Source organism: Aquarana catesbeiana, linkage group LG07, assembly GCF_042186555.1.
Source record: "Aquarana catesbeiana isolate 2022-GZ linkage group LG07, ASM4218655v1, whole genome shotgun sequence".
NCBI lineage: Eukaryota > Metazoa > Chordata > Amphibia > Anura > Ranidae > Aquarana > Aquarana catesbeiana.
Window position 1 is genome coordinate 86,063,454 of NC_133330.1, and position 27,302 is coordinate 86,090,755.

Genomic DNA, 27,302 nt, shown 5'->3' on the forward strand with positions numbered 1-27,302 from the left:
GGGTAAGGAAAGGTAAGTCATTTCCTTACAGGAATTAATCTAACAACAATCACTACAGAATCTTGCTCGCTACAGAGGGAGCAGTAATTCCGTAGAAGAAATTAAATATTCTGCAAACCATTTGATCGGTATGGTACCTGCCTACAATTGCTTACATTGTGAAAAATAAACGACTCTGTTTTGAGTTTATGATGTGCTGGTGAGATTCACCATAACACAGGACTTTATCGTAGAGCCTCTATGATTAAACCCTGCTTTAGAGAAACACACATAAAGTGAGAAGCGGGATGTCTGGCGGGATTTTTATGCCCATTAAACAATAGAGCTTTGTTGAAATGTAAACCAGTGGTGCAGTATATCCTTTCCATGTAAGGTATACTACCAGGGAAAGTGGCAATCCCAATTAAGCCTAAGTACCTATGGGTGGAGCTTTGGAGTGACGTGGATTTTGTATATTTGTTTTAGTGAAATATGACATGACATGAAGCTACATTTAATGGCTTTAGGTAATTTTTTTATGGGTCTGTGAATGCAGTTGCCCAGATGTAAACACTAACTGTGCATTATAAAAAATGTCTTGCTCTTTATTTTTAATAATATACTGTTTTTCATCTTTTTATGTGTATCTAGTGATCTTCTGCAACCACTTCCTGTCTCCCTGCCTGCATTTCAGTAAATGCTGCACATCATTTCTCGGAGTGAGTTTCCTTTGCAAAATACCTGTGCATTATGCATTGCCACAGTTGCTTAAAGTCAGAGGAGAACAATTAGGAGACAAGAACCGAATATTGTCACTCTAAAGCAGAAAGTGCCTGCATAAGGACCAGGGCAGGTACAAGGAAGATGGGGGTCAAAGAGGAAAACACAGGTGCAGTATACTTATATGGGAAGAAGGGCACCTAGTGGCAAGCTATACCCTCCTATACTGCTAGGAGGTGATGAGCAGACGACAGAGAGTCAGCCCCATGTTACTCCAGCTGGGAAGGAAAGGGTTAGGTTAACAATTAGGAATTTTCATGACAATCAGCTCTGCTGTGGTAGAGTGGCTGCTGGAGACCGGCTGAGATTGCAGGTGGCGTGGTCTGGTATGCACTTAGCAAAATGTGATGGACCAGAGCTTCCACAGCAGTTTGAGCAGGCAGGGAGCAGCATGGCGTCTATGTTGTAATATGGAGCAGTGTTGCCAACCATAGGTATTTTTACAGGCAACCAGTAAAAAACAGGCACTTTTTTCCCGGCAGTAAATGCCAGTGACCGGTAAAGGTTGCCAGTAAAAAATATGGCTGTGACGCTCTCAGAGTGCCTGCTACAGTGTGTTGGGTGGCGCTGATGGGAGGGAATGGCGGAGGAGGTGCTTGAGCGTGTTGTGTGCTGTCATGGTGTAAGGGAGCTGAGCGGAGTGACCGATGCCTTGTGTGCTGGTCTGCGGGGCAGGAGCAAGGCATGCTGGGAGCAGTGCCATCAGTGTCACTGTGAGAGTCAATTTCATGTGTGCGTGCTTTCCCATTCTAATTTTTTGCCCTTCTGTGTCCTGTCCCTGAGCTACTTACTATATGGAAATAAAATAAGAAATATGTATTTTGCCTTAATATTTACCTCACATTGCTAATTGCATATTGTACTTTTAGCCTAAATACTGAAATTTGCACTTAAAACTGTAACTTTGTAACTTTTGGAAATGCCAGTAAAAATGTGACTGTGCCAGTATGTTGGCTGTCATGTCAGTAACTTTCAATCTGGTACGTTGGCAACACTGATATGGAGACAGCTGTTTAGTAACACAGAGTCACCTGGGATTAAAATGGGTTTCAGAAGTTTTATAAAGTTTAATCAGCAATCTAGTTTTCTTTCAATTGTGTTTTTTTCTGTAATGTGACAGAGTAGCCTGTGGTTCCAAAGATGCCATGCACTGGAATGTTGCAATACATAGCCCTATTGTCTATTTATGCTGCATCTGTGCTAAAGATCAGTATCATTCACTGGATGGTTCTGGTGCTGCTGAAAGTTATTACCTGACTGGCACTCAGTACGGGCACAGCATGGTTTGATGTTCCCGGGGTGCCCTGTCAGTTAGGTTGCACCATGATTTTTAATGATTGCTGGCCCTGGTCACCACCATAGCTGGTAATTTCTGGCCTGCCTTGCATTAAGAAGATCAGTAGAGAGAATTGACACGCAGTAGAAAGGTTCCATGAAACCTCTGCACACATCTGGTATATCTTTCCACCCAAGTTGCTGAGAGTTTCTCTCACTTCATCTTGTGTCTCTGGGACAAGAAGTAAAGAAAATCTTCCCTATCGGCGACACAGACAGTAATAGACATTGTAAGCTGATAGCAACACCAGTTGCCATAATACGCTGATCAGCAACTGCAGTTGATTGGTTGCAGCTGCTGATCAATAAAACATTTTCCAGCACGTCACTTTGACAGAAGTCGATCAAACAATCAACTTCTGTCGAGCGGTGACTGCTACACAGTGACCAAAATTTTGATGGTCCCTGCTGAACCAGTCAAAATTTGATCAGTGTAATGCCAGCTTAAGCCTATACAAAAGAAACCAAAAAAGTTGCGCTACAACTAAAGGCAATTTTTTTTGGATAGCGTGGAGATGCATTAGAACATCTGTCGGGTTTTAATTGCTGTCTGTGCCCCGTTAGGGAGTTTCATTTCTCTCTTTATCCCTTTTATCATTATCTCTGAAAGTAAAAGTAAAATAAAATCCAAAGTTTGGGTTGTCACTAAAACAGTAATAGAGGGGAAATCTTTTAGCGGGGAGATTAGTTCCTAGTTCACTTCCTGTTGTGGCTATGGGACAGGAAGTGAATAGAAATTTCTAAATGAAAACATAGGTGCCAAAAACCGAAACCGAAAGCCAAAACCGAAAGTTTAGGATGCACTTCGCCGAAACTGAAATTTACGTTTTTAAAAAAATATATATATATTTTTATAGATAATTGCATTATATTCAACTTTTTAATTAATATCATGAATTTAAATGAGTATGAATTTATTGTCTTCCATTATCGGCACCTTTTGAAGCGGTGTTAAAAATCCTGCTTGCTGCATTATTGGTGGATATTTGACAAACCTCACCAAAAACACACTTTCCCATTGAAATGCATTTGAAAACGCACAAGAACACATAAAAATGCACCTGTGTTGCGTTTTTGATGCATTTGTTGAGTCACATGACCTATGAAAAACACACCATAAGCAAGGTAAAATCATGGGGACTCTTTCCAGGTCTGTCATTTTCTATAAAACTTTTTTCTTTTTCTTGCTCTCATGTCTCTAAAGACCCCATACACACTGTGCAGCTTTTGTTGTCTGATTTTCTTAAGATTTGGCCTCATATTGTGTGGTTTTGGTAAATCTGAGGAAAAAAAAAATCTGCAGAGAATTGCATGATGTGTAGCCAGCTTAAAAGTGTCCTTTTGAGAGCTCTCTCCCTCTCTCCCTCTCCCTCTCTCCATGTTAGCATTGCCAAAGCAGTTGAGTTTCTATAAGAAAAAGAAGGGGGGGGGGGGTAATATAGAGGGGAATGGGACACGCTGTCACATATTGGGCAGCTATTTTTACCGTTGGCTCCTCTTCTCCCAGTAGAAATTGGAGTTTTCTCTTCTATAAAATTGAAGTCTGGGATGAGAGTGGAGAGTCTCTGGAAGTGAGTGTCCCTCACTGTTGAGTACCTTGGGCAATGTAGCAGGAAGTGGTCCTCATCCTCCAGGACCCCCTGGTCACATTGCTGGCACAGTCTATTCTCCCTGGGCTTGTAGGTCTGTCTGTGCCATCCTAATTCGATTTCCAGGCTGTGGGCGCCCAGTCTGTACAGGCTCAGGGTCTGTCTGTCTTTGGGGTCTTGTAGCACCTCCAGGTATGTGGCCAGTTTGTAATGTCTCTGCAATGACTGGTAAACAGTTAGTTTTTTGGAGTTTGTTAGCTCATTTCTCCATTCTCCAACATGTTTTTCTTTGGAGTCATTGATTATGTTTTTTATTTGAGATTTTGTCAGGCCACATTGTTGAGAGTTTTGAATAGACAAGATGTTGATGAGTTGTTGCAGGCCACACGGCTTGGACTGCTCCTTACTGTTCTGTAAGGCTTTATGGTGGTATGAGTTGGGGCTGCTGTTTTGTAGGTTGTCCCAGTATGATAGCGCCCTCTTCTGTACTGTGAGAACTAAGGGAAATCTGCCCAACTCAGAACGGCAAGCACTGTTGGAGGTGCTCCGATGGACTTGGAGAAGGTGCTTGCAGAATTCCAGATGGAATATTTCTGTTGGGCTGGGGTCCCATTTGGATTGGTCTGGGTAGGTGACAGGACCCCAAACTTCACTGCCATAAAGAAGAATTGGGGTGATGACGCTATCAAATATTCTGAGCCAGACTCTCAGTGGTGGATTTAGGTGGTACAGCTATCTCCTGATGGCAAAGAAGGCTCTGCATGCCTTGTCTTTTAGTGCTTGTATGGCTGGCTTTAAACTTACTGATTTGTTCATTTCTAAGCCGAGGTATGTGTAGCTGTTAGTTGCATCAACAGTACATTTGTTTAATGTAAAGGAAGGGCTCTTTGTTTGTTTAGTATTTTTCTTTTGGAACATCATGATTTTTGTTTTACTTGAGTTGATGGTAGTGCCCATGGGGCACTGTATTTCTCCAGCACTTCCAGGCTGTCTTGTAGGCCTTTCTCTGTTGGTGACAGAAGTAGGAGGTCATCCGCATACAGCAGGAATGTCACCTCAGTGTCATGTAGAGTCAGTCCTGGTGCTGGAGAGGATTCTAGAGCTGCAGCCAGTTCTTGATCTAGATGTTAAAGAGGGTTGGACTTAGGCTGCAGCCCTGTCTGACTCCTCGGGCTTGCCTGAAGTATTCGGTTCTTTTCCCATTCAGCTTAACTCTGCAGCTGTTCTCAGTGTATGAACTCTTGATAACCTCATATGTTTTCCTTCCTATTTCTCTCTCTAATAGTTTGAGGAACAGGCCTGGGTGCCACACAGAGTCAAATGCCTTCTTAAAGTCCAGAAAGCAGGCGAATATCTTTCCATGTTTTGTATTGTGCACATGGTTCTTGATGGGGCTGTGCAGGGTGTAGATGTGGTCTGTAGTGCGATGGTTTGGCATGAACCCTGCCTGACTTCTGCTGAGGACATTGTGTTGTGTCAGGAAGTTGAGGATACTGTTGAATAGTTTCCAATAGTGTGCTTCTCTCTCTCTCAAGTCAACGACAGTGGTGTAGTGGATAGCACTTTCGCCTAGCAGTAAGAAGGGTCGCTGGTTCGAATCCCAACACGACACTACCTGCCTGGAGTTTGCATGTTCTCCCTGTGCCTGCGTGGGTTTCCTCTGGGTACTCCAGTTTCCTCCCACACTCCAAAGACATGCTGGTAGGTTAATTGGATCCTGTCTAAATTGTTCCTAGTATGTATGAATGTGAGTTAGGGACCTTAGATTGTAAGCTCCTTGAGGGTAGGGACTGATGTGAAAGTACACTGTATATGTAAAGCGCTGCGTATATTGATGGCGCTATATAAGTACCTGACATAAATAAATAAAATGACAAGTGAGTTTTGCTAACCTAGTAATGGGGTTAGAAGGGGGGGGGGTGTTTGCCCAGATTTCTTTTATTTAAAAAGGGGGGTAGGATATATATATTCTCTCTCTCGCTTATTTCTCTCTGTTGCCATGCAGTCCCCCTTGCACCTTTCGGTTCTTCTGCCAGCATGAGCCTAACACCACATAACCAAGACCACCGCAATATCAGGTAAGGGCCAACTTTGGGTAAGTAAGAACATATAGGAAAAAAAGTGCGTTCTGCCCTAACGAGTGTGTCTTCCTATCTATTGCAGTCCCGGCCGCTCACACTCCTGCTCTGGGAGGTCCAGAGGCTCTCTGGATCGTCAGGATTTTTCCAGGGCAGAAAGTGACTCCTCCAGTCCTGGCAAACCCCAGTACAAAGGGCGCAAATGTACGCTTAAGAGAACGCACGCAGCTTCTCCTCCGAGTGCTTAGCGCCCGAAAGGCAAATGTTGGTCATGTGGAGATGACCCTATGCCTGGAAAGCTACTTTGCAGCAACTGCTTCAGGCAGCTTTCCAGAGACAAGGAGTATGAGAATCAGCAGGTGTCAACCTTGCTCAAGAAAGTAGTCCCCAACTCCCTGGCAGAATTTTCCAGTCTTCTCGGGCAAAGAGGGACAGAAGCGGACAAACAGTGTGGGCCCTGCACCAGGTCTAAACCAAGCCATTCAACCCTCTCTAACTAGAGGGGTACCAGGCACTTCAGGGGTGACTCCAGCCCAGTAGATTAGGCAGCCTGATTCCCCAGACCCAGTATTACAGCCAGCCTTCCAGGCAGAGGGAGAAGATATCACCTCCTCCTCGGCAGAGGATCCTGAAAGTTCAGGCTTTGATTTTGCGCTAATACGACCATTCATTAATGCAGTAAAAGCTGCACTGGAATGGGAGAATCCAGAACCTCCTCCAAAAGAGGGAGAAAACGTATTATCACACACCATACAATCTGATTTTAAATTGTGTGGCAATCGCATTAGGTGCCTTTATCCTTTCAGGGCACCCCAAATGCGATGCAATTCTGCTGTTAATGTCACGTGTGAGAACACGCCTTTAAAAACATTGTGCGAAACTGGTTGCCCCTGAATAGGAGCAGGGGCTTCTTTTTGCACACGTAAGGCAGCCAAGTGAATGGGCCGCCCCATGCGAGTTGCAACATTGCGTACAAATTACTCTTTGAAAATCGCATAGCAGGAACACTTGTCCCCTTTATGTGATAATATCAAATGCCTCTGAAAAGTGACCTAAGCACAGATCTCTTTTTAGTGCAATAGCAGAGCCTGCTTCAAGTGTGAACAAGCCTTTGGGTTCCATAGGAGGAACCTAAAGAAACAGGTAGCTACCTTTCCTCTTATGACAGAAATAAGGCTTTTTTCAGGAGGAATAGGAATAGGTTGCAGAAGTTGTATCCACTAACGAAGGAGGATGTTACTCCTTTATCTAACCCACCAACGGTGGATGTGGCAATCACCAGACTGGCCATGAATGTGACACTTCCGATGGAAGACCCTTCCTCCTTTCACAATATCCTTGATTGACACATTGACATGGTCTTAAGAAAGTTTTAGCTTGCGGCAGGTGGTGCTTGTAAACCCGCCATTGCTTTAACATCCGTAGCAACTGCTATGTGAGTGTGGGCACAGAACTTAGAGTATGTGATCAAAAACCAGTTGCCAAAAGAAAAAAATCATCAAGGCTCTTGATGAGATAAAACTCTCGGTTGACTTCACAAGTGAGGCAGACATCATTCGATGGTCCTCCAGAGCCATGCTCAGCTCAGTCACAGCCAAAAGGCTAAAACCCTGGGCGGCTGACTCATCCTCAAAGCAGAATTGCTGTAAACTGACTTTTGATGGGAAGGTGCTGTTTGGCCAAAAAACTTGAGACTGCCATATCCAGGGTTACAGGAGGAAAATTAGATCTTCTGCCCCAAGATCAAAGGTCCAGATGCCAGAGGGGGCAACCATCCAGAGGAGCGCTAAACAGGTACTGGGATTTCAGAGGCTTTCGCCCATCCAAGGACTTTAGAAGGCGTTGGAGGGGTACACAGTCAACCTTCGTAAGATCGCAGAGAGCTAAGATCCCTGCAGCTCCCCAAGATACCCAGAAGCCCTTTTAACACCAAGCCCGCCCAGGAGGCAGTTGGAGCCAGGTGGCTCAAAGTGACCCGGTTCTGGCAAGACCACTGCCAAAAACTGTCGGATTCAGTCCACAGTGGTGCAAGGCCATTATTGGCTGTTCAAATGGCAGCCTTCAGAACTACCTCAAGAGGCTGAATCAATTTATCCGGATAGACTCAAGATAGAGTCTCTCCATACCATAATCCAGGTTATGCAACCAGGAGACTGGAGGATTTCAGTGGACTTGCAATATGCCTACCAGCATATCCTGATCCTTCAATCATACCAGCAGTTCCTCAGATTTGCGTTGAGGGACAAGAATTACCAGAGCCAGCTGGAGCCTACAAAGAATATGGTATACCTAGGGGCCCAATTCAATACTCAGGCAGCCACAGTTTCCTTACCACCTCAGAAACTCCCCAAAATTAGGGATAAGTATCAACAGACATTGGCTGTACCAGTGATGTCAGCATCCCAGTGCATGAGTCCTCTGTATTCCGATGATCCCCTGGGCTCACAGGAAATTCAGAGTTTTCCAACAAGGCTTCCTGATGCAGTGGAAGCATTCGTCTAGCCCAGCCAATCAGGATCACCAGCCGAAGGCGCCAAAATCTCTGGTGGTAGACGAAACAAACGCTAAATGGCATAGTCCATTAGGGCCGCTTCCATGGATCATTGTTATCACAGATGCCAGCGCAGCAGGGTGGAGCGCCACCTGCGAACAACTCAAGATCCAGGGCCCAGGGGAATTTCCCACTCAGGGTCTAGTTTCCAATATTCTGGAACTTCAAGCGGCATTCATGGCATTGGCCACCTCGCTGCCCCACATACAGGGTTGCCCAGTCCTGCTCCATCTGGACAACATGGCGGCAGTGTCCTACATACAGAGACGGGATGCACAGCCAATCACTCTTGAGAGAGGTGGAACCAATCATGACATTGGTACAACAATATCTCCCAGATTTGAGGGCCATATATCTTCCAGGCTGTCAGAACTTGGAAGCAGATCGCCTATCCAGACAATTTATGGACCCCAATAAATGGTCCCTTCACCCCAAAGTGTTCAAACAGATCATCCACAAGTGGGGGTGTCCGCAAGATGGATATATTTACCTCATCAACCATCTGCAAGGTGAGCTGGTTCATCTCACGCTACCCTCATCCATTAGCTGAGTGGACGGATGCCTTCACCCATCCTTGGGTTTGGCAATTGGCCTAAGCCTTCCCTCCAATTTTTTTAATCCTGAAATTCCTGAGGAGATTGTCATCACAGTATTTCCTTACTAGCCTCACAGACCATGGGTCTCTGTGGCAATGGATCTCAGCGTGTGCACAACGATCACTCTGCCGGTGACTCCTCATCTCCTGTCTGAAGGAGATACCCTACATCCGCAACCATCACGACTGGTCTTAGCGGCCTGGAGATTGTAAGGCAGGGGTTACAAGAGTTAGGATGTTCTCCAGAGGGTATTAGAACTTTACAGAGTTCAAGAAAGGGGTCAACCAATGCCATCTACTCCAGAATATGGAAAAGGTTCACAAGCTTTGAAGCAGGACGACAGTTTGACCCTAGTGTCCCAAATGTATCTCAAATCCTGTCTTTCCTGCAGTCGGGATTGGATTTGGGGCTCAGTTCGCTTAAGGTGCAAATTTCAGCCATCTCGGCTTTTACCCAAAAGAAATGGGCAGCAAACCTGCTGGTGGAGCACTTCATGAGAGTGGTACTTAGACTATGCCCTCCCAAGAGAAATAGGTTCCCTCAATGGGACCTGGCAGTAGTCCTCAATTTTAACTAGCAAACCCTCCTCGTACTTCGACAGAAGACTCTTTATTATGGGATATCACCTTAAAAACAGCTTTGCTATTGGCCATAACGTCAGGGGGAAGGGTGTCGGCACTCCAAGAATTGGGGGCAGCAGAACCTTATTCCATGTTCTTCCCAGACAGGGTTGTGCTGAGACCATTGGATCATTTTGTTTCAAAAGTGGCATTGATATTTCATCTTTCCAGTGAATGGGTGATTCCAGCCTTCCCAGCGGAATCAGATGCTGATCTGCATGAGTTTGACATTCCAAAAGTCCTCAAAGCCTATCTCCAGGCTACTTCTACATTCAGATGTGTTGGCAGACTTTTTCATCATGAAAATTTAAAGGGAAAGAGGCCTCAGCCAGAACCATCTCGGCCTGGATAGTAAAAAATATTCACCGGGCATATAGAGTGACCAGGAAGGATCCTCCAGAGGTGGTTAGAGCTCACTCAACCAGGATGATGTCGTCTTCTTGGGTGGCACATGCAGGATTGTCTCTGGAGACAGTCTGCAAAGAGGCTAGCTAGTCATCACATCATACGTTCTTAAACACTACAGGGTGGATCCAGCAGCTCTTACTAGTAGAGTTTGGGAGGAAAACCATCCAAGCTTTTATGTCTATTGTTAAATAAAGACTAAGTTTGTAGCATTAAACTCTCCCTCTCAAAAGCTCATTTTGTATCATATGTATGCTGGCATGTTTGGCATTAGGAAAATGGAAAATTGTATCAAATACTTACTGTAATTTTCCTTTCCTGACGCCAATACATGACAGCATATGAACCCTCCCTCTGATCTTTGTGCTTTATATGGAGAATGGTGGAGGTAGCTCTCAGTCAGACTTTTATAGAGCTAAACAGGTCCTGTGGGTGGATATAGGGGCAGCGCTATATGATATGTATGCTGCCATGTATAGGCGTCAGGAAAGGAAAATTACGGTAAGTATTTGATACAATTTATAATTTTTCAGTCGATAATTTACATCAGCCAAAATTTCGGTGCATCGCTAGAAGCTTCCCTAAATGAGACACAAATGCCTAAAAAACTGTCAGGGATTAGAACCCTTACTATCCAAAAAAAAAATGCCTTTTTTGTTCTACTTTAAGGGCTCATGCAGACAGGACATTTTAGAAACACCAGCACTACAGCAGCGTTAAAACGCGTACTTTGCCACGTTCCTACAATGGAGCTTTACCGCATTTTCTGGCATTAGCGTTTTTGGATGTTTTTTCATAAAACCACTGCGTATAATGTAAAAAACCTCTAACATGGCTTGACGCATTTTTTGGCGTTTTTTGTTTTCACTGCTCCTGGAAGCACAGGCTGGCTATTTTTTTTTTTTTTTTTACTGCCACTAAACACTTATGCCTCCGAACACTTTTGACAGTTTGTGTGCATGGACACATAGGTTAACATGGAAGGGCAGTTAAAAAAACGTCAAATGCCCCTAACAGCAGCTGTAAAAACGTCCTGTGTGCATGAGCCCTAAAATGTATATATAGCCATAACTTTTTTGCTGTTTTGGATACTAGTAGTGACGTGTTAAATCCCCTGTCAGTTTATTTTTTTGTTCTGTGTCCCATTGGGAAGATTTCTCTTCACTTCCTGTCCCTGAGATGCAACAAGAAGTGAGAGGGAATCTCTACAAACCTAAAGCCGGCCATAGATGGATCCAAATTCTGACGGTTCAGTAGAGACTGGCCGTGTCCATGTATGTGCAGGCTGATTGTACCCAAGTCAATCCAACCCCGTCAGATTTTACTCCCCGTCGATTATTGCCAGCGGCAATCTTTATATTCTACCAGCCGGGAACTTCCACTCATGGTGGAAGGAAATAAAATCAATGTATGGGCTGCTTAAAGAGGAGTTCCACCCAATAGTGGAACTTCCACTTTAAGGACTCCTAACCCCCTGATATGCCACATTTGACATGTAATTTTTGTTGCGGCGGTGGGGGTGTGTGGGGGGGTACCTAGTTTTTACAGGTACCTGCTCCCACTTGAGCCGCCTAGGCGTCTCGAGCGGAAGTTCTCCTTTACCCCTCCCTCCCTGCGCTACTTGCACCCAGCTGTGAAGCCGTAAGCTGTCACAGCCAGGTGCTCAAACTAGTGATATCAGCCAGGGCCGAAACAAGGGGGGGCAGGGGGTGCCCACGCCTTGGGTGACACATCTAGGGGGGTGACGCCAGGGGTTCCGTCACCCCCACCGGGAAGCACTGCTCTAAGGCTTAATGTACATGGGACATTTTTACAACCTCTCCTGAACGATTTAACTTGACAGATAGTAACCCACGTTTAAAATGTCCGTTTGGCCGTGTTTACATGCTGCGTTTTGCCGCGTTTGCGTTTAGAAGCGTTTGAAATTTTTTTTTTTCAAAATAGCCAAAAACGAAAAACACCTGTAAACGAAAATGTGAGTTACCGCGTTTAGAAGCGTTTGGCGCTTGAAATTCCTCTAAACTCAGCGTCTGAACTCATTTTTTTGCTTTCCAAAAAAGGCCTCTAAACTCAACTGCCTAAAAACGACATTGAACGAACCCGTGTACATGTACTCATAAGATAATATTGGATGAGTTCAGGGGCAGCTGAAAAAAGCATCCAACTGCCTCTGAACGTCCGTTTACCAGCAGCAGTGTACATGAGGCCTTAGGGTGTCACTGCCACCTGATCAAGTGTAATGGACAGGCAGGGCCCTCTCCATAGTTTGCCAAATACCAGAGAACCAAATAGGAGGGAGACTGCACAGGTGCACTAGCGCTGAATCAGTCTGCTCCTCCCACCCACCAGCACTTTAGAAAGGCATTCCAGAGTGATGCTTCAGCATGGAAGAGCCTTCCTGGAACTGGAAGGCATTTATTAGGACAAAGAGAGGAGTTTGTGTGCAGAAGGCCCTGGACTAGGAAGTTGGGGTTGTTATGGCAAAGGATTGGGGGGGCCTGGGGGGGGTGCAGAGAAGGCTCTGGACTGGGGGGTGCATTGGAGGCCCTGGACTGGGGGGTGCAGTGGGGGCCTTGGGCTGATTAGGGTGCAGAGGAGGCCCTTTTCTGAGGGGGGTGTGCAGAGGAGGCCCTGGACTGGGGGGGGGGGGGGTTACAGCGGAGGCCCTGGACTGGGGAGGTGCAGAGGAGGCGCTGGAGTGGGGGGGGGGTGCAGAGGAGGCCCTGGACTAGAAAAGGGTTGGTGTATCAAAGACCCTGGATTAGGAGAGGAGGCCCTGGACTAGGAGGGGTGTACACAGGAGGCCCTGGACTGGGGAGGTGCAGAGGAGGCGCTGGAATGGGGAGTACACAGGAGGCCCTGGACTGGGGAGGTGCAGAGGAGGCGCTGGAGTGGGGGGGGGGGGGGTGCAGAGGAGGCCCTGGACTAGAAAAGGGTTGGTGTAGCAAAGACCCTGGATTAGGAGAGGAGGCCCTGGACTAGGAGGGGAGTACACAGGAGGCCCTGGAATAGGAGGGGAATACACCGGAGGATGTAGAGGAGGCCCTAGACTTGAAAAGTGGTGTTGGTGTGGCAAAGGACCCGGATTCAGAGGACAGGGTGCAGAAGAGGCTGTGAACCTGGGGGGAGGGGGCTGTAGAGGAGGCCTTGGACTAAGAGGGGAGTGCAGAGGAAGCCCTAGACTGGGGGGGGGGGGTGCAGAAGAGGCTCTTGACTAGGAAATGGTGGTTGGTGTGGCAAAGGCCCCTGGATGGGGGTTCACAACATAAATAGGGACATTTATCAATTGTTTCAAGTAATGTCAAACAGGAACAGAGAGACAGGTGTCCTGTGATAGATTTATTGCTTCTTCGGCTGTACTTCTCCTGTGGTTCACAGCAGTGCAGATTGTTTTGCACTCCTGTGGCCCGCTGTCAGCTGACGTCAGAGCCAGTTCAGGCATGTGAGCGATTCTTGACCATATGGTTGCGATCTTTCCCCAGCCTGGACCGGCTCTGTGAGGTCAGCCGACAGCCCGCTGAGCTGGCCGCTCCCATCCCCTGCACAGCCCAGTGTTTCAGTGAGAGTGGGGGGTGGGGGGGTAGAGCAGAGAGCCAGAGACTGCCAGCCACCAACTCTCTGCTCAGGGAGCACTGAGTGATCAGTATGATTACTCGGTTCTCAGCCTTAGGGGGGACAGATGTAGCATCCAAAGTGTATAATTCAAGCATAAATCTAAAAGTGACAAATATAAAAATAAACACCAATAAATATTGAACAATAATTCATAAGTGACAATCCGTGATGCAAAACTAATTATTAAAGTGCAGCGTGCATAGATAATAACGCTGGAACTAAAGTGTATACATATACTGCAAAAAGTGCACAATATTTCCAAAAAATAAATAAATAAATAAATGAAAGTTCATATGTGATGGATGTAAAATATCAAATATAACACAGTGTCCATTAGTGGTGTCATCCAGCATGCTCATCCAATGTGTGTAACTGCAAAACCATGCTCCGGTGCACTCCAGTGACCCCCCAAAAGCTTATGCGCTCACCTCCGAGCGTGTGACACAGTAACTAATCTATGTCTAATCATGCTTTGGAGCCACCCCTGGGCTCTATAATGAAGTGCAGGTGCCGATCTCCAGCTGGTTCAGTCAGTACCGCTCCAAACCATAAATAAGAAAAAACTCCATAGTGAAATAACGCAAGGATTTATTTAAAAAACACACTCCCCACAACAGGGTACTCACATTGCACAGGTGCGTAAGTGCACCATTCTATTCCAGGCTTCCAAATGTTAAAAGACCGCCGATATGGCGTGTAGTATGGTATGCTCGTCTCCTCAATACACCTCCATGCTGTCAGCTCCGTCCCGGCCCCTCCCCTACGCGTGTTCCACACAGGGATCACACACTTTCGTTCCAGCGTTATTATCTATGCACGCTGCACTTTAATAATCAGTTTTGCATTACGGATTGTCACTTATGAATTATTGTTCAATATTTATTGGTGTTTATTTTTATTTTTATATTTGTCACTTTTAGATTTATGCTTGAATTATACACTTTGGATACATATTTATTTATTTTTTCTAGCGCAATGCATTTATTTATTGATTTCACCACTGCACGGTTATGAAACGTGATCTGCGTTTGCAGCTGGTTATTACTATCATCATTTTATTCTATAGGCATTGATCCATTTGTGGCTAGCAAGTTTTCTCCTTTAATTTTAAGACTTCAATATTACTTTATTATTTATTTTATTTATTTATTTATTTCAGGTACTTATATAGCGCCATCAATTTACGCAGCGCTTTACATGTACATTGTACATTCACATCAGTCCCTACCCTCAAGGAGCTTACAATCTAAGGTCCCTAACTCACATTCATACATAGTAGGGACAATTTAGACAGGATCCAGTTAACCTACCAGCATGTCTTTGGAGTTTAAGGTTAGCTGTGTGTAGTAAAGGATATGCAATAGAACAGTTTTATTTTATTAAAATGAATGTACTGAGGTTTGTACTGTCTGTTATATACTCGCTTGTGGCACAGTCATTTAAGCATATGGCCATTTAAGCCCCTCCCACCGTTGACGCAATCTGACCGTACCCACACTTTTGGCGTGGCGCCGCACACATGTCCTTATTTAAGGTTAAGAAAAAAGAAGGGGGGAAGCACTGGACTGCATCAACAACACGCTTTCAGAAAAGCATCTGGAACGCATATGGACTGCGTTTCTATGGTATGAACTGGCCGTTAAGGCTAAAGGGGTTGTAAACCCTCTAGGTTTTTCACCTTAATGCATTCTATTCATTAGGGTGAAAAACCTCCTGTGATGCAGCAGCCACCCAGAGCCCCCCTTTTACTTACCTGAACCGGTCTTTCCAGCAATGGGGAAGAGCACAGCAGCTCCAGCTGGTGTCTTGGGTTCTGATGGGATAGACTGATAGCAGCATAGCCATTGGCCATTGGCTGTCTGTGTCAATGGATGCAGCAGCAGGACACGGGAGCGTGCCCGCACAAGTGCCCCAAGGCAGAGCGGCTCTTCAATGGAGCACTCAAGAAGAGGAGGAGCCAGGAGCGCCGCTGAGTGACCCCAGAAGAGGAGGATCGGGGCCACTTGTGCAAAACCAACTGCACAGAGGAGGTAAGTATGACTTTTTTTTCTTAAACAAACCTTTAGGGCTCTTTCACATGGGGCGGATCAGTGATGATCCGCCCCGTGAATATCCGCTTGCTCAGCGGGGATCGCTCCGCCGATCCCCGCTGAGCAGGAAGATGACAGGTCCGTCACTGCACACTGTGCAGCGACGGACCTGTCAGAGCGCCGCTCTCCCCTATGGAGGAAAAACCGTAACGAACACGGATGGAAAAGTAGGTTTTTCCTCCGTTACACTTTTTCGGATCGGAGCGGGTCGGATGTCAACGGACGTTCATCCGCTGACATCCGCTATTCCATAGGGATACATGTATGTCCGTTTTTCATCTGAAAACGGAAGGATGAAAAACGGCCTTACGGATCGTCCGTGTGAAAGAGCCCTTACATATACTTTAAGAAATAAGAAGGGGGAAGCACTGGACTGCATCAAAAACGCACTGGAGAGCGTCAATAACGCGCATTCAAAAAAGCATCTGGAACGCATCCAGACTGCGTTTCTATGGTGTGACCTGGCCCTAAAGCATCAGTGTGAAAAAGAGTAACTGATCACTGGTACAAGAGCGGACTTGTGATTTCCGGCTTTCTTTTTATTTCTGCCATTCCTGTTCGTTCTACCTGAAGCCACTCCCCAAACACAGCCTACTTCCTCTTTCCTCCCTTCCAGACAAGGTAACTGAGGATTAGGTTAGCCTGGGAAGGTATTGTCTGTCTTTTCCCTTTGCTTCTACTCTGTGTACTGTAGGTAACACTGTTTAACATGTTACTGTTTGAGATTCCTGTTCTTCTCATGAATAGATTATGAAGGAGAGGGTTTGTTGGGGATGGTCTTTGCACTCCAGAGAAATAATCTTGTCATTCTGCATGCTCTGTTTCACACTAGAGCTGTTTCCTATGATGTCACGGTGACAAGTGCACTAGATCCTCCTTTGCTTGACGTCATCTGTCATTCTGGCTTCCTGAAAAGTGACCTCGGCCCTGCGGAAGAAAACATGTGAGTAACCACAGGGGGCAACGAATTGTGTACAGGAGCAAAAAGGCTGCAGTTTGTCAGTACATATAGAGTATGTATTGTGTATACATATAATCAGCATGAATGCAGCCGCCTCACTATAGAGAGTACGAGAAGGATTAAGCTGCAGATCAGTAAACAGAGAGAACAAGAGCGTACTCAGACTGTATTAGACATAGAGAATAGGAAGGGATCCAGAATGCTGATTAGTGGAAGGAGAGGGGACTCATGCTGCTTGTCAGTGTATAAGGAAGAGTAGAGATACAGCCTTCTGGTCAGTAGACAAGGGATTTAGACTGCTGATCCGTGTATATAGAAAAGAGGGGATACAGGCTTTTGGTCAATGTTCAGAGAGAAGGAGGAGAGATTCAGACCAGTGGCGGCTGGTGCTCAAAATTTTTGGGGGGGTGCAAGCAAACTGAAAAATTCTGAAAAATACTGAGAAAAAAAATTGATTGCAGCCACTGTGCCCCATCATATGCAGCCTCTGTGAGAGGAGATTCAGACTGCTCATCAATGAATAGAGAAGAGAGGGGATAGAGGTTTCTGGTCAGTGTATAGGGAGAAGAGATTCAGACGGGTGAATACAGAAGTGAGGGGTGCAGGCAACTGGCCAGTGTATGGATGAAAGGAAATGAGATTCAGACTGCTGACTAGTGAATATAGGAAAGGGGGGATATAGGCTTTTGGTCAGTGTTTGGGGAGCAGGAGAGGAGATTAGACTGCTGATCAGTATGTAATGATAAAAGAGGGGGTGCAGGCTTCTGGCCAGTGTATGGAGAGAAGGAGAGGAGATTCAGACTGCTCATCAGTGAATAGAGAAGTGAGGAGATACAGGCTTCTGGTCAGTGTAATTAGAAAGGGAGAGAACTGCAGATTATTGAGGAGAGATGAAACAGGCTTCTGGTTAGTGTATAGGGAGAAGGAGAGGAGATACAATCTGCTCATCAGTGAATAGAGAAAAGAGGGGATACATGCTTGTGTTTAGTGTATAGGAAGAAGGAGAAGAGATTAAGACTACTGATTGGTGAAGATAGAAAAGAGGGGATACAGGCTTTTGGAAAGGAAAGGAGATTCAGACTGACTAGTGTATGGCGTGAAGGAGAGGAGATTCAGACTAGGGATCAGTGAACATAGAAGAGAGGGGATCTAGCCTTCAGGTCAATATATAGGGAGAAGGGGAGGAGATTCAGACTCCCGATCAGTGAATAGAAGAGTGAGAGGGTATACAGCAGGGGTCTCCAAACTGCAGCCCTTTGCTTGCCTCTATCCGGCCCTTGGGGAACTTTTCCTTCCACTGATACATGACACTATTCCTCACTCTGATGCCAATAATGGGGCATTATTTCTTCCAGTGATGCCAATGATGGGGCACTATTAATCCCACTGACCCCCAACGATGGGGCACTATTCCTACCATTGACACCAATGATATGGCTCTGTTCCTCAAACTGACACCAATAATGGGGCACTATTAATCCCACTGACACCAATGATGGTGCAATATTCATTCCTCTGACACCAATTATGGGGCACTACTAATCCTACTGACACCAACGGTGGTGCACTATTCAGCCCACTGACACCGGCAATAGGGTGCTATTTCACCCTCTAATACCAAAGATGCATTGTTTACTCTCACTGATGCCAGGATAAATTTTACTCCTGATGACCACAGTTCGGCCCTCCTATAGTCCGGAGAATATTAAACTGGCTATTTGTTTAGAAAGTTTGGAGACCCCTGGTATACAGTATTGGGCCTAATGCACACTGGATGTTTTTTACAGCTGCTGTTTTTGGCTTAAGTCATTTTTTTCTGCAGCCAATAAACTCCCGAGCATGTTGTCCAGTGTGCCCATGCACACATAGGCTGTTATCAGCAGTTTTTGACAGGAGTGTTTTCTGGCTGTAAAAAAACCCAGAACTAGTGGGTTTTGAGAGGAGTTTTTCAGCTGTTATGCCGCGTACACACGATCGGACTTTACGGCAGACTTTGTCCGGCGTACTTTTCGAAGGACTTTACGACGGACTTTCAGAATGAACGGACTTGCCTACACACAATCAACCAAAGTCCGACGGATTCGTACGTGATGAGGTACGACCGGACTAAAACAAGGAAGTTCATAGCCAGTAGCCAATAGCTGCCCTAGCGTTGGTTTTTGTCCGTCGGACGGACTAGCATACAGATGAGTGGACTTTTCGACCGGACTCGAGTCCGTCGGACAGATTTCAAACATGTTTCAAATCTAAGTCCGTCAAACTTTTGAGAAAACAAAGCCCGCTGCAGCCCACACACGATCGAATTGTCCGACAAAATCCAGTACGCCGGACCAAGTATGCTGTAAAGTCTGATCGTGTGTACGTGGCATAAGACAGCTCTAATGCCCCGTACACACGATCGGAAATTCCACCAGCAAAAGATTGAGAGCAAGTTCTCTATTTTTCCGACGGAAAAAGTTCCTATCGGAAATTCAGACCGTCTGTAGCAATTCCGACGCGCAAAATTCCTATGCATGCTCGGAAACAATTCGACGCATACTCGGAAGCATTGAACTTTATTTTCTCGGCTCGTCGTAGTATTGTACGTCACCGCGTTCTTGTTGGTCAAAAGTTCAAAGAACTTTTGTGTGACCGTGTGTATGCAGGGCAAGTTTGAGCGGAATTCTGTCGGAAAAACCATCCAAGGTTTTTCTGACGGAAATTCCGATCGTGTGTATGCGGCATAACTAATAAAAAGCTGAAAACAGCTAAAAAACACTGAAAGAAGCAGCTATTCTGCGTTTATCAGCGTTTTTGAGCCATAAGCTTTTATGGGAGTATAGTTCTGCTAAAAGAAAAAGCTAAAAACGCTACAGCTAAAAAAGCTGGCTTTTTTATAATGTCTAGTGTGCATGAGGCCTTATAATCAGTGTATGGAGTGAAGGAGAGGAGATTCAGAGTACCAATCAGTGAATATAGAAGAGAGGGGAAGGGGGGTCATGCTGCTGGTCAGTGTATAAGGCCTCATGCATACTGGTCGTTATAAAAAAAACAGCCTGTAGCTGTAGAATGAGTTTTTCAGCGCTTTTTGCAGTAGCGTTTTTCAACTGTAGTGTTTTTTAGCTTTTTTTTTTTCTTTTTTTTTTTTTTAGTGCAAAACTATACTCCCACAAAAGCTTATGGCTCAAAAACACTGATAAATGCTGAATAGCTGCGTTTTTCAGCGTTTTTAAGTTTTTATCAAAGTTATAATGTTTCTTCAGCTGAAAAACTCCTCTTAACCAGTTCAGCCCCGGAAGAATTTACCCCCTTCCTGACCAGTGCGTTTTTTGCGATTCGGCACTGCGTCGCTTTAACTGACAATTGCGTGGTCGTGCAACGTGGCTCCCAAACAAAATTGACGTCCTTTTTTCCCACAAATAGAGCTTTCTTTGGTGGTATTTGATCATCTCTGCGGTTTTTCTTTTTTGCGCTATAAACAAAAAATTTGCGACAATTTTGAAAAAAACGCATTATTTTTTACTTTTTGCTATAATAAATATCCCCAAAAAATATTTAAAAAAACTTTTTTTTTCCTCAGTTTAGGCCGATACGTATTCTTCTATATTTTTGGTAAAAAATCGCAATAAGCGTTTATTGATTGGTTTGTGCAAAAGTTATAGCGTTTACAAAATAGGGGATAGTTTTATGGCATTTTTATTAATCTTTTTTTTTTTTTACTAGTAATGGCGGCGATCAGCGATTTTTATTGTGACTGCGACATTATGGCGGATACGTCGGACATTTTTGACACATTTTTGGGACTATTGTCATTTATACAGCAATCAGTGCTATAAAAATGCACTGATTCCTGTGTAAATGACACTGGCAGTGAAGGGGTTAACCACTAGGGGGCAGGGAGGGGTTAAGTCAGTACTAGGGAGTGTTTTCTAACTGTAGGGGGGATGGGCTAGCTGTGACACGTCATTGATCTCTGCTCCCGATGACAGGGAGCAGAGATCAGTGAGACTGTCACTAGGCAGAATGGGAAGATGCTTGTTTACATCAGCATCTCCCCATTTGTCCTCTCCGTGAGGCGATCGCGGGTATGCCCGCGGCGATGGAGTTGCGGGACCCCACTCACAGTGCTCCCCGCCAGCGGGAAATTCAAAGGGATGTACCTGTACTCCCATTTGCCCAGCCGTGCAATTCTGCCGACATACAACGGCGTGCGCCGGTCGGGAAGTGGTTAAAACTCACTTAGGCCTCATGCACACTGGACATTTTTATAGCTGCTGTTTTTGGCTTCAGGCGTTTTTTTCTGCAGCCAATAAACTCCCCAGCATGTTATCCAGGGATTTAGACTGATGATTAGTGTGTATAGAAAAGAGGGGATACAGGCTTTTGGTTGGTGTTCCGAGAGAAGGAGGGGAGATTGAGACTGCTGATTGGTGTGTGTGTAGAGAAGAGAGCAGGTGCAGACTTCTGGTCAGTGTTTGGAGAAAAGGAGAGGAGACTCAGATGCTCATCAATGAATAGAGAAGAGAGGGAATACATGCTTCTGGATGGTGTATAAGGAGAAGGAGAAGAGATTCAGACTGCTGATTGGTGAATAGAGAAGAGAGGGGTGCAGGTGTATGAAGGAAAGTAATGGAGATTCAGTCTGCTGACTAGTGAAGGTAGGAGGGGATACTGGCTTTTGGCCAGTGTATGGCGTGAAGGAGAGGAGATTCAGACTATGGATCAGTAAACATAGAAGAGAGGGGATACAGCCTTCAGGTCAATGTGTAGAGAGAAGGGGAGGAGATTTGGCCTGCCGATCAGTGAATAGAGGAGTGAGGGGGTATACAGGCTTCTGATCAGTGTAAGGAGAGAGGGAGAAGAGATTCTCAGACTGCATAGTTGCCAACATTGCGCGCCGCGGCAAAAAATGGGCGTGGTTTAAGTGAAATAGTGGACGTGGCTTAAATGGGCATGGCTCAAAGGGGGTGTGGTTAGAGTCTGAGATGAATGAGGGATGGAGAGGGAAAGGGGGAGAGAGGAATGGAGGGACAGCAGGTCCAGATCCTACACAACAATAGAAATATGTGTATTCTAGAAAGTTTAACAATCAGCAGATAAAGATACTCCAAACACCTGGTGTTAGCGCTTCAATCATCACGGCACCATGATTGTTATGGTGTCAGGATGATTGAAGTGCATTTTTTCTATTATTACATTGTAATATAAAATGAAATCATTCAACTCACCATAATGCCGAATCAGTGGGATCCCTGAGCATGTCACTAGCCACGTCGCCTGCCACCAGCAGAGTCCTTCCTTGCATCAGGTGCCCCCAGCAGAGTCTGTCCTTGCATCAGGTGTCCCCAGTAGAGTCCGTCCTTGCATCAGGTGTCCCCAGCAGAGTCCCTCCTTGCATCAGGTGCCCCCGGCAGAGTCCCTCCTTGCATCAGGTGCCCCCGGCAGAGTCCCTCCTTGCATTAGGTGCACCCAGCAGAGTCCCTCCTTGCATCAGGTTCCCCCCCGGCAGAGTCCCTCCTTGCATCAGGTTCCCCCGGCAGAGTCCCTCCTTGCATCAGGTTCCCCCGGCAGAGTCCCTCCTTGCATCAGGTTCCCCCGGCAGAGTCCCTCCTTGCATCAGGTTCCCCCGGCAGAGTCCCTCCTTGCATCAGGTTTCCCCGGCAGAGTCCCTCCTTGCATCAGGTTCCCCCGGCAGAGTCCCTCCTTGCATCAGGTTCCCCCGGCAGAGTCCCTCCTTGCATCAGGTTCCCCCGGCAGAGTCCCTCCTTGCATCCGGTGCCCCCGGCAGAGTCCCTCCTTGCATCCGGTGCCCCCGGCAGAGTCCCTCCTTGCATCCGGTGCCCCCGGCAGAGTCCCTCCTTGCATCCGGTGCCCCCGGCAGAGTCCCTCCTTGCATCCGGTGCCCCCGGCAGAGTCCCTCCTTGCATCCGGTGCCCCCGGCAGAGTCCCTCCTTGCATCCGGTGCCCCCGGCAGAGTCCCTCCTTGCATCCGGTGCCCCCGGCAGAGTCCCTCCTTGCATCCGGTGCCCCCGGCAGAGTCCCTCCTTGCATCCGGTGCCCCCGGCAGAGTCCCTCCTTGCATCCGGTGCCCCCGGCAGAGTCCCTCCTTGCATCCGGTGCCCCCGGCAGAGTCCCTCCTTGCATCCGGTGCCCCCGGCAGAGTCCCTCCTTGCATCCGGTGCCCCCGGCAGAGTCCCTCCTTGCATCCGGTGCCCCCGGCAGGGTCCCTCCTTGCATCCGGTGCCCCCGGCAGGGTCCCTCCTTGCATCCGGTGCCCCCGGCAGGGTCCCTCCTTGCATCCGGTGCCACCAGCAGAGTCAGTCTTCACACCAGTGTTCCCAGCCTCAGTCCCTAAATCAGTGTCCCAGGCAGAGCCATAGTTACCCCCCTGTACATAGTTACCCCCTCCCCCTGTACATAGTTTCCCCTCTCCCCCTAGTTACCCCCCTGTGCATAGTTACCCCCCTGTGCATAGTTACCCCCCCCCGTACATAGTTCCCCCCACTGTACATAGTAACCCCTCCTGTACATAGTTAACCCCCCCTCCTGTAAATAGTTAACCCCCACTCCTATATATAGTTAACCCTCCCCTCTCCTGTATATAGTTAACCCTCCCCCTCCTGTATATAGTTAACCCTCCCCCTCCTGTATATAGGTAACCCTCCCCCTCCTGTGTATAGTTAACCCCCCTCCTCCTGTGTATAGCTAATCCCCCTCCTCCTGAATATAGTTAACCCCCCTCCTCCTGTATATAGTTAACCCCCCTCCTCCTGTATATAGTTAACCCCCCCTCCTCCTGTATATAGCTAACCTCTCTCTCCTGTATATAGTTAACCCCCCCTCCTCCTGTATATAGCTAACCCCCCTCCTGTATATAGTTACCCCCCCCTCCTCCTGTATATAGTTAACCCCTCTCCTGTACATTAAAGTTAAATTGCTGCAGAGACAAGAGCCAGTGGCGTCACTACAGCTGGTGTCACCCGGTGCGGAAAAAAATTGGTGTCACCCCCCTTCCACCAACTATGGTCCCCCTTCAGTATAGACCCCCCTCCCTCAGTAAAGACCCCCCCCACTAAGTACAGACCGCCCCTCCAGCAGTATAGATCCTCCTCCCTCAGTACAGACCCTCCCACTAAGTACAGACCCCCTTCATCAGTTTAGACCCCCTCAGTGTAGACCCCCCCCATCAGTATAGACCCCCTCAGTACAGACCCCTCTCCCTCAATACAGACCCCCCTCAGTGCGGTCCCCCCATCTATCAGTATAGACTCCCTCAGTGCAGACCCCCCTCCATCAGTGCAGGCCCCCTCAGTGCAGACCCCCCTCTCCATCAGTGCAGACCCCCACCCCTCTATCACTGCAGGCCCCCCTCAGTGCAGAACCCCCCTCTATCAGTGCAGACCACCCCTCTATCAGTACAGACCCCCCTCTATCAGTGCAGACCCCCCCTCTATCAATGCAGACCCCCCTCTATTAGTGCAGACCCCCCCTCTGTTAGTGCAGAACCCCCTCAGTACAGACTCCTCTCAGTGCAGACCTCCCCCTCTATTAGTGCATAACCCCCTCAGTGCAGCCCCCCTCAGTGCAGCCCCCCCTTTATCAGTGCAGACCCCCCCTCTATTAGCGCAGAACCCCCTCAGTGCAGCCCCCCCTCATTAGTGCAGGCCCCCCGCAGTGCAGTCCACCCCCTCCATCAGTGCCAGTGCAGACCCTCCCCTCCCATAATGCCCCCCAGCACACGACCAGGAAATCCAGGAGCGGCCGGTGTTCTGACGAAAAGTGTCCCCCCCCGTCGGATAGCGTCCGCTCCTTTCTGCACAGGCGCTGATAGACACCGGCTCCGTGTGTTCAGTTGAAAGGGGAGGGGCCGATCCGTGCAGCTAAAGAAGCCGATTGATTTGCTGCACGGATCGAGACCCCTTCCTCTCTCCACTGAACACAAGGGGGAAGATCTAGCGGTGGCACCGGCTGCCATTTTGCTGGAGCCAGCTGCTCCAAAAATGAAAAAACAAACATTCCCGATTTTCCTAATGAAAATCCTGATTCGGGACAGCCTCCAATCGAGACGAGGGTCCCAAAATCGTGATTGTCCGGGGAAAATCGGGACTGTTGGCAACTATGAGACTGCTGATTAGTGAATAGAGAAGAGAGGGGATATAGGCTTCTGGTCTGTGTGTATCATGAAGGAGAGGAGATTCAAAGTACTGATTAATGGATATAGAGAAAAAGAATACAGGCTACTGGTCACTGTAGAGAAAAAGGACATTCAGAGTGCTGGTTAGTGAGTAGAGGATGCTGACTATTGGTCAGTATACAGAGAGGAGGTGGGGATAAAAGCTTTTGGTCAATTTTTAGAGCGTTATAGAGATGGCATTTAGTATACTAGCCAGTGTAGAGTAAGGGAGGCCATGTATTGTACAATTTTCTTATTCCATTTCCTTTAGATTTACCTTCAACTATGTAGTGCAAGGGCCTGCCTGATTGCATACAAATTGAAAGTGTTTAGGTTTGACCTCATATATTATATGGTTTTGGTAAATCTAAAGGAAAATTGCACAAGAACATTGTATAATGTATGGCCAGCCTAAAACTAGATGGGACGCAGACTGATAGTTCAGGGCATAGAGCAGAAAAAGGATTTAGATTGTTGGTCAGTATACAGAGAGAAGAGTGGTGATAAAAGATAAGGCTGCTGCTCAGAGGGAGGCAAATTTAGGTTACTGCTGATTTCATAGAAGGAAATAGGAATCAAGATGCTGGTCACAATAAAATGCAAAATTCAAAGGTAAAAAATTATCCATGCCTCTACAATTCCATGGGTCCCCTCTGTACATTGTAGAATCTTCCAATTCCAAGGCACAAACTTCATTTGATATCTCCAGAATATGCATGGTCATAGCAGTCACAGTATGTTTCTTTTGAAGTAGCCTCTAAGATCCTCCAGTCCTCCTCCATAGATTTTTCAACCTGGGATTCATCATCACATTATAGTCAAAACTGTGCAAGAAATTCTTACTCTGGCAAGAGTTCCTCAGCAAGACCTCATCAAAAACTCACCTTGGCCTTCCAGATGCATCTTGGAAGCCTGACACCAGTAGATGCATGTGGAATGCCTAGGAAACATCCTACCCAGAAGTGCTAGGGATCTTATTTCTTTATATTTATCATCTCAATGTGAGGAACTTTTTTGTATAATTAAGTTGCAGTTTCGGCTATGTTGTACGGAGGCTTAAAGGGGTTGAAGAGACAGAAGGTTTTTTTATCTTAATGCATTCTATGCTATTCTAAAAAGCCTTCTGTGTGCAGCAGCCCTCCTCGGCTCCCCCTCACACTTACCTGAGGTCCCTCTCTGTTCTGCGATGTCCACGAGTGTCTCAACCGTCTGAGAATTTCCTTCCTGATTGGCTAAGACACATCAGCTGCGCCATTGGCTCCCGCTGCTGTCAGTCAAAGTCACTCCTGTGATAGCCAATCAGGGGAGAGAGTGGACGGGGCTGGGTCGGGGCTCAGTGTCTGAATGGACACAGGGAGCTGTGACTCAGCTCGGTTACCCCCATAGCAAGCTGCTTGCTGTGGGGGCACTGAACAGGAGGGAGTGACCAGGATCACAGAAGAGGGACCCAAGAAGAGGATGATCCGGGCTGATCTGTGCAAATCCCCTGCAACAGAGCAGGTAAGTATAACATGTTTATTATTTTTATAGGAAAATCACTTTAAGGTACAATGCATGTTGACTTTTAGTCTACTTTAACCCCTATCTATCATCTTAAAGGTTCAGTCCATCTTAAATAAATATTTCAGTTTTAGGTGGATATTAAAAGGTTGAGTGACACACTGGGATTAATTTACTAAAGGCAAATAGACTGTTCACTTTGCAATGAAAGTTCACTTTGAAGGGAATTTCTCCCAGAGCTTAGTGAAAGAAGCTTCGGAAGCCCACTGTTGGCTGAAAATGGATCACAGGAGTGCAGCATGAACTGCACTCCTGTGATCCATAAATGTATGCCCAAAATGGCTTTAGCCATACTGCTCCTTTTAAGCTAAGCCATTGTCCTCACCAAAGGGCCGCACATAAAATTCTGTGAGTATTCATTATCAGAGACAGCAGGCACACAGGATATAGTCAGTATAAGACTATGGGCATGGTACAAGAGATAGTCAGAGATGGTGGACATAATACAGGAGATGGTCAGACTGTGAACATGATACACAAGATGGTCAGGGACTGTAGATATAACACAGACAGACGGCGGACACGATGCAGGAGATGTTCAGTCTGCAGACATGATACAAAAACTAACCAAAGACTGTGGACATGATACAGGAGATGGTCAGACTGTGAACATACTATAACAATGGGACATTCTTCAGGAGGCATTCAAAGAATAGAGAAACGTTACATAGGATTATTAAAGATCACTGCTTTAACAGGGCTAAAGGGAAACACAGATTAGTGTCTCCAGGCTGCACGTTGGCTACAGGTTGGGCACCAGGGAGCTAAGCTATCTGGGAGAAAGGAAGCACAATAAAGTGAAAGACCCTATTATTACTATTAGCTTCTTCACTATGCTGCCTGAGCTTCCTGAAATGCCTCAATTTATGGGGCATAGGAAGTGACAGGAGTGACTACTACTGTTAGGCCTGTGTTTAAAAAAAAATAGAATTCCAGAAAAGAAGATTGCGAGCTGAAATTATTTAAACTCTGCCTATATAGATCGGACTTT

The 27,302-nt window shown here is 46.6% G+C and overlaps 1 protein-coding gene across 3 annotated transcripts in view; it reads left to right on the forward strand.

The window, feature by feature from the left end:
• Positions 1-725: 725 nt before the first annotated feature.
• The window catches only part of HDAC11 (histone deacetylase 11), a 55,565-nt gene continuing 28,988 nt past the window's right edge, over positions 726-27,302 (forward strand). The window contains exons 1-2 of one of the 3 annotated variants that reach the window (XM_073592414.1): positions 726-868; positions 16,471-16,581. In XM_073592414.1, the coding sequence (XP_073448515.1) occupies positions 16,580-16,581 (2 nt within the window). In that variant the 5' untranslated portion in view covers positions 726-868; positions 16,471-16,579. Of the gene's footprint in view, positions 869-16,207; positions 16,289-16,470; positions 16,582-27,302 lie in introns of those variants that run through there. The other 2 variants (XM_073592412.1, XM_073592413.1) reach the window with 2 other exon arrangements.